This window comes from Aquarana catesbeiana, linkage group LG03 (genome assembly GCF_042186555.1).
Source record: "Aquarana catesbeiana isolate 2022-GZ linkage group LG03, ASM4218655v1, whole genome shotgun sequence".
Lineage (NCBI taxonomy): Eukaryota > Metazoa > Chordata > Amphibia > Anura > Ranidae > Aquarana > Aquarana catesbeiana.
In genome coordinates, this window is record NC_133326.1 from 255,054,923 (window position 1) to 255,068,481 (window position 13,559).

Consider the following 13,559-nt stretch of genomic DNA (forward strand, 5'->3'; position numbering starts at 1 on the left):
CTGAGGAATCTACTCCTGGAGAACCCCAAGGTCGGAGTTATTCTCGGACTCCTAAAAACCTTATGAGTTTTCTCACAAAGCTGGCCAAACAAATTTGAATTTGCCACTTCCTGAGTCCTCTGCTCTAAAGCTTACATGATTTGGATTGTGGCAGCCTCCGCAAAATCTGCAATCCTTTCCTTTTACATCCTCCTTTAAAGGATGTTTTGTACACATGAGCAGGATCTTATGAAGTGTTGGTCAGAGTTGTAAAAAAAAAAAAAAAATTCTCTGCGCTTTTGGATATGTAAATAAGTGTCAGTCTCATATATACCAGCATGACATAAATTCCATAAAACCCTGTAAATAGACAGCACGATCCATATACAGTGCAAAAATCAATATAAAATATAGTGAATGATTGAGCCCCAATATGCAGCTTTAAACTTCAGTTAAAGTGACAGTGCTTCTATGGACCTCCTGTGATAAAGTAAAGTGTTGGTGCTCCTTATGGACATGCAAAGTACTTTCTTGTGCCCCACATAGATATAAACTTACCAAAATCATCTGACCACATATCTCTAGTTTGGTCAATAAACGCTTGTGGGGCAATCCCCTGGTAAATTTGTATCTCGTGTGTCTCCAATAGCTTGTCTACTCGACCATCATGTTAGAAAAGGAAGGGTAAAAGGCTCATAGCATAAAACCGTAAGGTGTATTTATTTATTTAAAAAAAAAAGTTATACAGTGTTGCACTCACTTGCTGTTGTGCCCTATAACCTGGCACTGGGTGTAAACAGCGTTTGTGTGTGGGGATGATGGCATGAGGGGCTGCTCTGTATCTTTGATTGAAATTTAAATCTGCATATTGTGATACGCTTATTAATTCACTATACTTTTGTTTTATATTGATTTTTTTTGCACTGTATATTGATTGTGGAATGCGCAATCTATTTACAGAATTTTATAGTCAGCAGAGTTGCCCTGCAAAAAGCTTGTAAAACATTTGCCTTTTCAAAGGCAGCATTTGTTCAGTCCTGCTTTAGATGATTACAATAAAAAAAAGGCAAAAGCCTACAGTTGAAAAACCTGCGGCTCATTCTAATTCCAAAAAGCATTTCTTTTGCCGATCTCTGCCTTCTGGCTCCAAGCCAAGATCCCAGTTCCGCAAGAAACCCTAAACTCCAAAGTCCTCTAAGCCAGGGAACAAGTCCTCTTCACAATAAAGGGCCGTCCCCACTCACTCGGGTGAAGGGGACATTTGCAGGCCTTTTGTGGTAGTTGGGCAGGAGGGAAAACAAAATGGGGCATCTGACTACTGGACCTGAAATCTTTTCAACTAATTTCTTCAAATGTCCAATTTCAGGTAGAATCGACAAGATCTGTCATTGCTTCTCCCAGATTAGGGAAATGTCTGGCATTAGTACATATCAGACACACAAGATGCCCATCTACATATCCCCATCTTTCCTACACATCAATGCTTTCTGCTTTTGATGTGGGAGACAAACGCTTCCAATTTTAAAGCCCTACCCTTCAGGCTCTCCTCTACACCCTCAGTGTTCACAAATATTCTTGCCCAACTTCTGGTTCTTTTACAAACACAGGGAATTCATTTTGTGGGTTACCTGGATGACCACCTACTGAAGGACTCAGCCACAACCTTTTCTGCCAACTGCTAAAGGACAATTCAGCTTCAACCTTTGGCTGGTTAAACAACTTTCCAAAGTCTGCCCTGCAGCCCCAACACTGTTTTGTCTAATCTTAGACACAGCCCAAGCAGAATCTTCCCTTGTAGAAAAAAAATGTCTTAAGGACCCACATGCAGATCCTCAGGTCAAAACCGCACCCTTCATCTGCTCTTGCATGAGGATCTTGGTACTAATGGTAGCCTCCTTTTTGAGGCACTTCTTCGCCCAGTTTCACTTTGGACCTCTTCAATCCAACACACTCATGTGGGCTAATAAACCACCAGGGGACACCAAAAGTCAGGCTGCCCCAAGAGAAACAAGTCTCAAACTATTCTTGGTGGAAACTCGCATTCCAGCTATCTCAGCCATTCACATCCCTGTAGTGGAAAATTGTCAGGTTGGCTTTCTAAGCCATCAATCTCTAGACCCAGGGAAGTTGTTTCCGCATCCAGAGATCTTTCAAAATCTGTCAAAGGTAGACATGTTGGCCTTCCAAGTTCAACAAGCTGCACAAGTTTGTAGCCAGGACCAGGAACCATTTAGCCTTTGCAGTGGATGTTTTGGTGATTCCATGGACACCGTTCAAACTGGTTCATGCCTTACCTCTGATGAAGATCCCTTGACTGCTGCTCAAGATAGAGGAAAGGGTTCCACTGTGTGGTGTTGCACCAGATTGCGCCAGAAATGCATGGTACACACTTCCTTAGACTTTTGTTGGATGACCCTTGGATTCTGCCAAACACATCAGATCTACTGGCCCACGGCTCCCTAATCCATCTTGCTAGTCAGTTGCTGGCTACAGTGGCATTGTAATTGGAGCCCAAAATGGATAGAGGAATTTGACTCTTCCCACCTTACTCGGAGTAAGAAATTCCAGCTTCTGCAAGAAATACCATTGCACATGTGTTTTTTTATTTAAATTTTTATTGGCTTTCTTCCGGGCCTATTGGCAGTTCTGTTTGCCATGTTGCTGCCCAACCCTCCATGTATTGCTTGGGTACATACCATGGTCTGTGAATGAAAATCCTGTGTCCTGTACTGTATGCTTTAAGATGATAGGAATTTTAGCTTGCCTGTAAATTCCTTCTCTTGGAGTACAGTATAGGCCCCTCCCCCCTCTGTTTTAATTTACTCCTTATTGTGTGCAGTTTTTTTTTTTTTTTTTTGCAATTTGAGACTAGGCATATATGGTACTCTCTGGGCGTCCCTAGTAAATTTTGTTTGCCAGTGTTCAATTACCTGAAGGTAGCTGAATATAACCTATGGTCTATGAATACAAGTCCTGACATGCAAGATATTTTTTATTTCCTTGTTGTGGGTAGAGTAGGAAAGACTTATCCCTGTTTAATTTTTTTGTCTTTATCCCAGTGGGGAGATATTTCCCTCACTTCCTGTCTTGCAGACACTGCAGGAAGCGAGAGAAAATTTCTAAAGTAGTGGTATTCTCCCCTTCACAGTTGTCACCAATGTCCTAATTGGAAGTTTTATATTCTGTTGGCAACTTAAAAATTAAAATGGTTGTAAAGGCTGAAGGTTTTTTTTTTTTTTTAACCCTAATTCATTCTCTGCATTAAGGTAAAAAATCACCAATTGTCACCTCCCTCCAGTCCCCCAAATACTTGAGCCCAATCACGATCCAGCGCCGTGCCCGAGAGCAGCAGCTCTCCCTCACTGGATTTGGTTAGAGCAGCGATAACCATTGGCTTCTGCTGTCAATTTGCAGTGATGAGGGAGCTGAGGGTAGGGCAATGGACACACAAGGCATGGCACGGGATCGAGCTGGCACATGTCAACATAGAAAGCGGCTTCCTATAGTATACACAGAGTAGAGAAGCCCAGAGTGCTTGCAGGGGACCCATTCCACAGTGCAGGTAAGTATGATGTCTCTACAATCATTTTAAGGGTTTCCCCTTTTCTGTGTCAGTGATAATGGACAAAAGGGCTGAATCTTCCCAGCAGAGACAAAGACCACAGTAAAAATTATGAGGCTCTAACACTTACTAACCAAAAATACTTAGTTACGTTAGGGTTCCCACTTTTTTTTTTCTTGTGGTTATTGGTGTTTGTGCAATATTCCTTTTTTGCTTTTGATGTACTGCATCTGTCTTAATGGTTCTACCAAATATCTTTAATATGGTGCTTTTAAAGATGTGGATAGTTATAAGCAATAAAAGATATTGGTCTTTTGTTTCGGTTTCTCATTCTTTGCTTTCCATCTTATTCCATCTTGCCTATTTTGGGTTCAGTTTGATTTCATTGCCCCTTTCATGCCAGTGGTGGAGTCGGCACATCCTACTTCATGGAGACAGGGCTTGCGCAAAACTGGCATAGTCCTTGTGCCAAATAAAGGTGACAAGTCTATGGTGAGGAATAGTGTGCGCACTTCTGTGGTTCCAGGTTGCAAAATATATATAATCAGATTTACCTCACTGTGCATGGTTTTGACTTTTAACTATTTTAATCTATTTGGTGATAAGTGCTGTACATAATGACTTATCTAACATTAAAAGTGGTAAATTTGTTTCAACAGTGGGGGTTTCTATTTTTCATTAACAAGTTTTCCCGTGTGTTTAGATTTTGTTTCCAGTGATGTTTTAACACCATTTAGATTCACACTTGGGTTTTTAAATCATACATCTCCTATGCCAAAGATTATTCTGTTGTATAGGCTTGACCATCAAAGAAGCTGCAGCAAATGATCAAATGCCTTTGCAAATCTAATTGATTGCTTTGGTGTTGGGTTCCATTAGTATGAGGCTAAGCAGCAAAATCAAATCTTTACTATTCTGTTTTTGCAGTTCCCCACTCCTGCCACCAAAATATCACCTAAAGAGGAAGAAAGGAAAGATGAGTCTCCAGCTTCATGGCGCTTAGGACTTCGTAAAACAGGAAGTTATGGTGCTTTGTCTGAGATTACTGCATCCAAAGAAGCTCAAAAAGAGAGGGACTTTACTGGTGTCATGCGTTCTGCCTCCAGTCCAAGACTTTCTTCTACTCTAGACAATAAGGAAAAGGTATTTTTGCTGTTTAAAAAACTTGCAAAGTACATACAAACTTTTTTTTTAGGGAAAACTTCAAATAGACATTTTTATTTCTACATTTAAAGCATACCTTCAGGCAGATATACTCAAATCCTTGTAAATGAAGCTTTGAGGATCCAAACATGGGACTCAATTGACATTTTATTGGTGTGTTTTTTAAGGCTTTAATCATGATCCTTGCTTTGCCACTTATTGAGCCATTGATTAACCCAACCTTTTGCTCTGGTTTTCAGGAGAAAGATGGTAGAGGGACACGGCTTGCATACGTAGCTCCAACAATACCTAGGCGCCTTGCAAGTACTTCTGACATAGAAGAAAAGGAAAATAGGTAATGTATGCTATTGATTGAGAGAACTTAAAGCGTATGTATGTCAAAATAGAATAAAAAAATGGAAAACCTCTTTCCAGTACATCCACATTTCTTTTACTATTTTAGCAGCTCAACATGTACAGAAAATACCTATTCTGCCAGATATCCAGTGTGTTTCTAGCTTTGGTTAAAACACAGTGCCTGTTGCACTGAAACCCCAACCAGCATTGTCATAGCTGTCTGCTTGTCTGCAGCACTTTTGTGTGGCCCTTCCTACATACGTACATTGGTTTTGATTTTTTTTTTTTTTCCTCCGCAAAACAGTGCTGCTGCCTTAAGTTCCAAGAGTCTGTCCACATTGCTGTGTAGGGAAAATGGCTCTTGGTAAATGTTTTTCAAGAGGTGTGCCCACGTCAGTAAGAACAGACTTCAGACTAGCTGCACCTGCAAGAATTTTATTAGCCTGCTGATGTATTGTAGACTGATGAAAGCTGTTTCTGTCTACAGGAAAAAAGGTTAAAACAGAACTATACTTGCCTTGAATCCAGTGATGTCCTGTCCCTGGAGCTTACCGCCAGTCATTGTCCTCTTTGGGCAGCTAGCTTACGGGTCTCAGTCTTCGGCTGGGCTGAGATGATGTCACTCGTGCATTTTGCATTGCCAAATTTGCAATAAGCTTTGCTTGCGCAGCTCACTCTACAGGGGCAGGCAGGTAAGTAGCTTTAATGCAGGAGAGGCAAAGCATGTCTCTAATGCATTTAAAATTCTGCCTGTCTGCCCATTTTAATTTTGGAGCCTTAAGTTCCACTTAAAATTCTGGCACATGCTTTAGAGGGGGAGAGGCTGTAAATTTGGGCAGTACCTCGACATGGGCATTAATTGATTTGCAGTGGAAACAGTATTCATTTTAAAGGCTTAAAAATTGTATGTATTTTCTTCAAATTCTAAAGTAAACACCCGTCTTCTAATGCCTAAACAGAAGCAGAGTATTGCAATAGGTGCCACGTTGGTAAAACTTGTGAGTCCTACCCAGCCTGCACGCTGTGGGGACAGCCCGTATAGTTTACTTCGGACACTGTATCCTGCATGGTGACTCACCTTGGCACCTGGTGCAACATGTTAGCAGCAGGGTCTTATACAGTTTCAGGAATGTGGGCCATCACTGTGGAACCCAGTCCCTGAAGACCCATTTAGAGGTATGCCCACTATGACAGCAAAGTCTGAACTTTATATTAAGTCCATTGTCTCACACATGGTTACTGTAAAAACGAGGCTATGTTTAAAATATGTTCACTTCACAGTGCAAATTTTGCACTAAAATTTAAACCACAGAGTCTAGTCTCAGGTGGATGAGAAGATGTCACACCGCTGGTCCCACACTTTAACGCCGTCACGTCTAGAGCCCTTATTAAGTGCTCCTGTGCTTCCTCCCACCCTTTCGCCACAAGGGTTAGTTAACGCCGTTCTACATGTGGATTACTGCGTTCTCCTTCTGGATACACATAGCCTATTTCCTATACTCCATTCCATGAGCACCCCTCAAGGGAATACCCTCACATGTAGCTATGGCAAAGACCAGGCAAAAAGGAGTCAATTGAAAATCTCAGGTGATCATTCGTTTTTCCAAAGGCCGCACAACACTCGACCTCCATAATGATGCGTCCCTTGCAATGGAGCAGGACCTGGTTTTAACAACGATCTGGATCCGTTTCTAGCTCTATTTCAGGCACACAGCATGGTGCTTACCTGACAAACAGAATTTTGTGCGTGTCATAATTCCATGGATGGATTACAGCTTTATTAGTCATTTTTGTCCAGGGCTCAAGTACCCAATCTCTTCTCCCATTTCTCAACCAGACAATCAGATCTCAATATGGCAGTCCTAGAGGAAACACACAGAAGGGAATGAAGAGACATTATATTAGAGAAAGCTGCAGACAATTTTTCTCCCCCAGATTGCCACTATATTGAGGAGGTGGCATCAGGCAACATGCTTGCCAATGGTAAAAAAAAAAAAAACTCATTGCCTCTGTCTGCAAGATCCATGGCAGCCCGACACTCCGTTTAGCCATGAATCTTTTGGGTACAAAGAAACCTACTAAATGCTGCAAAATATTCCCTGCTCACAGACACATAGAATCTGCAGTCTGACATCGGGGTCACACCAGAAAGGGTTTGCACTTCCCCCAATGTCTTAGCTGATCACTAAAAAAGAAAGTTTGCAGAAATGTGGGCTACTCCTGTAGTTGATTCTGCTGTCTGTTATAAACAAATATCTTGCTGTACCTATTGAAGATGATCGTTTTGAAATATTTTGCAGACAGAACGCTTAAGACACTCCTTAAAGCTGACCTTCGGTCATTTTTTTCAACTTTCCATCTATTAAATCTTCTGCCCTTGTTGTTTTAACTTTGGATAGTAAAACTTTTTCTTTTCTGCCAGTAAATACCTTATACATCCCACTTCCTGTTGTTCTGGTCATTGGCCTAGGCTTATGACATTGTGCATAGCTCTCTTGTGAGAGTTTGCCAGGATGGGAGAGGTGATGAGTCATTAGAGGGCCAATGAGAGCTGCCGGGCTGGAGGTGTGTGTCTGTATAAAAACAGGAAGTGAACAGGAAAAAGCTCCAGCTGCCCACCGTTAAAATAGATGCAGCCAGACTCAGTGGAGGGAGATTTCTGCAGCATATTTGGCAAGAACAGAATCAAAATATATATATATATATATATATATATATATATATATATATATATATATATATATATATATATATATATATATATATATATTATGCAAAATGTTTGGAGGGAAGCTTCGGAATGGAAAAGATGTTTTTTATTACAAATTATGTGAGCAGACTGCAGTTCCTCTTTAAGACTTTGCTCTCGCAGGCCCACCCCTGCAACCAGCCCTTGCTTCCATTTCAGTATGTCAAATTGCAGCTAACTGAACTAGGACAATGAACAGGCAACATTTTAGGATCGTGCTGGTACAAAGCAACTACAGCACATGTCACGAGGCAAATTTCAATAATGGCTTTAAAATCTATTCACATGTACAGACCCTTATAGTTTAAAGCTTGGACAGCTAAAGCAAAAACGTCTCACGCATATGCCCTTCCAAGGAAGACATCTGTTTGGTGAGGCACTTGACCACCTTATCAAAGGGGGTCACATGGAGGAAAGGTTTTATTTCCACAGAGTAAAGTTCCAAAAATCCCTTCCTCAGGAGCCCTAGCACCTTAAAACGCACATCCTCAATCTTTCCAATGTCCAATCACCTGAAGGTAAGGGCCCATAACCAATTGCTTATGAATGTTGCCTGTGTCTTGTATTGTACTCCAAGATAAAGAATTTATTTTTTTTTACAAAAATGAATTGTGAAATTTAAATATTGAATAGTACACAAAATGTTTCCATAATTCTTTATATGTGAAATCAAATATTTTATGCTTTCCAAACAATACGACTTAAATGTAGTATTTGGATAGGTGATATGTCTAATTTTAAACACATCAACTAGCACAATCAAAAACCACTCAAAATTGTTTGGTAAAAATTCGTTTAATTTCCATAAAATTTACTTGTGGGTTATATATGCAACTGGACTCTGGCATACTGAAAGACCATTGAAGGCCCACCCACTATAACCCCACACCTAACAATTATGATCATTGAGTAAGCAGTTCATAGAGCCCGTGTCCTGCATTGGACTTCAAGAAAATATTTTACAGTGAGAACACAAAGATAGTTTTATCGTCTATTGAGGGACATGGATATTAGTAACTGATAGACATATAGGATGTCCAAATGAAATCCAACTGAGGAGTGGGCACAGCCATTGCGTGATCCAACTGACGTGGAATCCTTCCTAGACTGGTATAGAAAGGAATAGTCCAGTAAGGAACAATCTTGAAAATGCCATTAAAAGGAAAAGCACTAAGACTAAGTTCACCTTTTCCAGAAAATAGCCTATGCAATCAATGGGCTAGAGTAGATATTTAAAAATCTGTGAAACTTTGTAAAATTTTTATTTGACCATTTGGGTTTCCTCGGTAACCTGGCAAAAAACTCCTAGTTGGCAACCTCCACTTCCTGCCTTGCTGCAAAGATGAAAAACTGTTGGATTTAAAGAATGTTACCCCAACACTTCCTATTCATGATATGTGCCTGTTGTGCCATGTACTTGTGTTTAAAAAGTATCCTGTTTTCTTTGTTTTGCTTACTTTGTGCGACTTAGTGTTCCTACCTGTCCTCCTGCATTCCTATTTCAGAATGACCATGCATATATCTTGGCGTAATCAGTTTTCTGGCTGAGCTGGGAGAACAACCTTCCTATCTTCTAATGATCAAACTTGTGATGACATTACACAGCCGTTCACTCGGAAGATTGTTCCGCTGTTTCCCCTCACCTAGCTCTCAACGATTGTATTCTTTTATTAAGAAAATAGTGTATGTGTATATTATGTATATATATATATATATATATATATATATAACATATTACATATTACAATTTGGTCTATATTTGGACACGGGCACAATTTTTAGATTTTTTTTTTTCAGGTATTTACTAAAACATCTTCAAGCTATAGTTATATAATAGATATGGGCTGAAAGTGCATACTCTCGGATTTAATTGGGTATGTACATCCAAATCGGTGGAAGGGTTTAGGAATTGCACCTCTTCAGATTAGCCATCCCGCTCTGGTGATAAAAACATAAAGACCTGGACGTCCGTGGAAGACAACAGTGGTGGATGATTGCAGAATCCTCTCTATGGTAAAGAAAAACCCATTCACAACATCAAGACAAGTGAAGGACACTCCAGGAGGTGGGTGTATCATTGTCTACAATCAAGCAAAGACTTCACGAGAGCAAATACAGAGGGTTCACCACAAGGTGCAAACCATTCATAAGCCTGAAGTATAGAAAAGCCAGATTAGACTTTGCCAAAAAACATCTAAAAAAGCCAGACCATTCTGGAAAAGCATTCTTTGGACAAATGAAACTAAGATTAATCTGTAAAAGAATGACAGGAAGAAGAAAGTGTGGCGAAGGCTTGGAACAGCTCATGATCCAAAGTGCACAATGTCATTTGTCAAACACGGTCGAGGCAGTGTGATGACATTGGCATGCATGGCTTCCAGTGGCACTGGGTTATTGGTGTTTATTGATGTGACAGAAGCAGCCATATTTATTCTGCAGTGTTTAGAGAGATACTGTCAGCCTAGATTCAGGCAAATGCAGCGAAGTTAATTGGACGGCTTTTCACAGTACAGATGGACAGTGATCCAAAACACGCTGCAAAAGCAACACAGGAGCTTTTGAAAGAAAAGTGGAATATTCTGCAATGGCCAAGTTAATCACCTGATCTCTACCTAATTGAGCATGCATTTTACTTTCTGAAGGCAAAACTTAAGGCAGAAGGACCCATAAACAAAGAACTGAAGACAGCTGCAGTAAGAGCCTGGCAAAGCATCGGAAAGAAGGAAACCGTCTTTGGTACTGTCCATGGGTTCCAGACTTCAGGCAGTCATTGCCAGTAAAGACAAAATATTAAGTATTAAAAATTAACATTTCTTAATCGTACATCACGGGACACAGAGCCATAGTAATTACTATGTGGGTTATAGGCCACCTTTAGGTGATGGACACTGGCATACCCTAAGACAGGAAGTTGCCTCCCTGTATAACCCCTCCCATACAGTTTTTTCGCCAGTGTCTAAGTTGTTGGTCACGAGTAAAGCTGTGCTGAGCTCCACTGGAGCAATCCTTGCTGGGGCTAGCTATACAGTTGGATCCATTCAAAGTGTCTTTTTAAGCCAAATTGAATGGTAGCCGGGCCTCGTGGTGGAAGAAACAGAGGTTTAGCCCGTAATGCTTCTCTTTTTAGAGAGATGGACCCCAGAATCCAGTGCTTTTTGTTTTTTTTAGCCATAATTCTTTTCTGGTGGGGTACGATTACGGGTCCAGGAGTGCGGATCCCCCGATAAAAAGGAGCCCCAGTTCCTGAAGGTTTTTTAAAACGCAGCCCACCGTGAGGGGTGAAGATTGGGTCTGTTGGTTTTACCACAGAAATCCCTGCGGCGGAAAAGGTAAGTGGAGATTTCTAAGGAATTTTAAAGTTTCTTATGAATTGTCTCCTTTAAAATAAATGTTAAATGCCTAAAAGTCACCACTGGGCGCTGTATAGAGCACGTACCTTGTCATGCTTTCTCAGATCATGCTGTGTCAGCGGAAGCTGCAGCTTCCTCCGGCTAGCAGTCACAGGACTCCGGTAGGATGGTGGGGGGGGATTATTCTCTAAAAACACCCCCTCCACCTGGAGAAAAGCTCTGGCTTCTCCCTCTACTCAGAGAGAGGGGGAGAACGATCGGCGGATGCCGCACGGTTCACCGTCTCTGTACGGCTGTTTGTCACAGCTCTCCTCCTCGCCGCCCTCCCCCCACACACACCGATCCTGTCAGATCGGAGGCTCGTGCGGGAAAACACTTTTTTTTTTGGAGGGGGGGGCGGTGGGAACACGGACTGGGCGTGGCTTAGCGTGGTGTTGGCGTGCAGCAACGTCCAGCACAGGGGTACTTTTAAAAGGCTTAATTTTTTGCTGACTGCAGCTTTCGGCGAGACAAAAGCTAAAAAGGGGGCATGTAAGTGGTGAAACAGGCATTCCTTTGGCACATTTACTGAAGAATCAGGCTGAACGTTAATAGCAGTGACAGTTGCTGGACTATTTGCTCAAGCAGTGAATGTGATTTCTTCTGGTAGTACCTATGCATTTGTGCATGGTCAGAAGGGGAGGTAGAAACACCTCTAAACAGCCTAAACTCATATCTACAACGGAATCCTCCCCTGAGATGGGGTGGCCAGTCAGAGTTAGCCATCAGGGCTATCAAATATTAGTTGTTTTCCTTAAAGCAGCCCCTGTCTATATTACTGAAGAGGGTTTTTTCCTCAAGCCATAATAGGATTGACTAGCGGCTTTAATCGCACCCCACAATGGGAAAAAATGCGACAGGTCCCTTTCCATTACCCAGGACCCTCAAGCTGAGGATCTGGGGGCGGGAGAAGATTAATTTCCTTCAGGGGACCATGGAGAGGCTGATGATGACTCTTCTGCGGGGTCAAATCTATGGGGATCAGCTTCACAATCTGAAGGATTGATGGTGCATTTTTGCTACTCTTTATTGAGTCGGTTGATATGCCCACTTTTTGTTTGGGTTCACTAAAGCCTCCCCAAGCTGTGCATGCCTTTCCTGTCCATTCATTGTTGGAAAGGCTTTGTGCATTCTGAGTGGGATCACCCAGATGAGCATTTTTTTCCTCCTATAACACTTTATCCTATGGAGGAAAAATTCACTAAGAGGTGGGAGATGCCAGCAATTGTCGCTGCTATATCCTCTGTGAATGAAAGTTTGACTTGTCCGGTAGACAATGCTCATATGCTTAGGGATCCAACGGATAAGAAGTTGGAATTCCTATTATAAAAAACAAAACTTTTTCTCTGACTCAACCTGCGCTAGCAGCAATTGGTGTATGTCAGTCATTAAGAGACCAGTTTAAACAGGTGCTCAAGGTTATTCCTGATCAGCAGGCCAGGATTTAGCTGAGTTACCAGTGGCATTATGTTTGGCAATAGACGTCATGAGAGATTCTATTCTTCAAGCCTGGCGCCTTACGCTTGGGCTGGTGCATAGGCATAGAATACAGCTGAAAGATTGGTCAGCCGAAGCATCATGCCAAGCTCCTGGCTAGTTTTCCTTTTCAGTGAACAGCTGTTTGGGGATGATTTGGATAAATACATCCAAAAAACTTCTAGTGGCAAAAGTACCCTTTTGCTAGGTTAGGAAGAGGAGTAATCGCATTTCATTTAAACAAGCTCCTTCTCCAGTCCCAGGAGCATCTGCCTCTAGGCAGTCACGACAGCCTCCGCTTTCACGTTCAAGAGGGGAACTGAAGCCTCCTTATGAGGGGGCCCCTCACTCGCTCGAGTGGGTGGGAAGGCTTCTGCAGTTCTCACGGGTCTGGTAGGAAGGGTGTCGGTAGCCTACGGCCACATCACCCTTAAAGCGCCCGATCTTGTCTGATCTCGGAGTCTAAGCAGGGTCGGGCCTGGTCAGTACCTGGATGGGGGACTACCTGGGAATATCAGGTGCTGTAGGCTGCAGGTGGGTGACTTCCTCAATAACTGTAGGGTACAAAGTTGAGTTCTGAAAGTCCCCGTCTCCTCGTTTTCTCAGATTCCAGAGGAAAAGTCTCTCTTTTAAGCATTGGACCATCTTTTGTCTCAAATTATTTTAGTGGTTCCCATGCAAGAGCAGGGATTGGGGTTTTATTTAAACCTTTTCACGGTACCAAAACTAAATGGGTATGTCAGACCCATTCTAGATCTCAAAGAGCTAAACCGGTTTCTGAATATCCGCTCTTCTCACATGGAGTCAATCCGATCAGTGGTCTCCGTCCTACAAGGTGGAGAACTTCTGGCGTCAATAGACATCAGGGATGCATTCCTCCATGTACCTACAGTGGGGACGGAAA

The 13,559-nt window shown here is 42.0% G+C and overlaps 1 protein-coding gene and 1 pseudogene across 1 annotated transcript in view; both read left to right on the plus strand.

The window, feature by feature from the left end:
- PPP1R12A (protein phosphatase 1 regulatory subunit 12A) overlaps positions 1 to 13,559 on the plus strand; it is a 220,682-nt gene that overhangs the window by 144,948 nt on the left and 62,175 nt on the right. The window contains exons 10-11 of the mRNA XM_073619994.1: positions 4,469 to 4,684; positions 4,945 to 5,039. Coding sequence (XP_073476095.1) covers positions 4,469 to 4,684; positions 4,945 to 5,039 — 311 coding nt within the window. The remainder of the gene's footprint in view (positions 1 to 4,468; positions 4,685 to 4,944; positions 5,040 to 13,559) is intronic.
- On the plus strand, positions 13,067 to 13,185 carry LOC141135787 (5S ribosomal RNA; annotated as a pseudogene).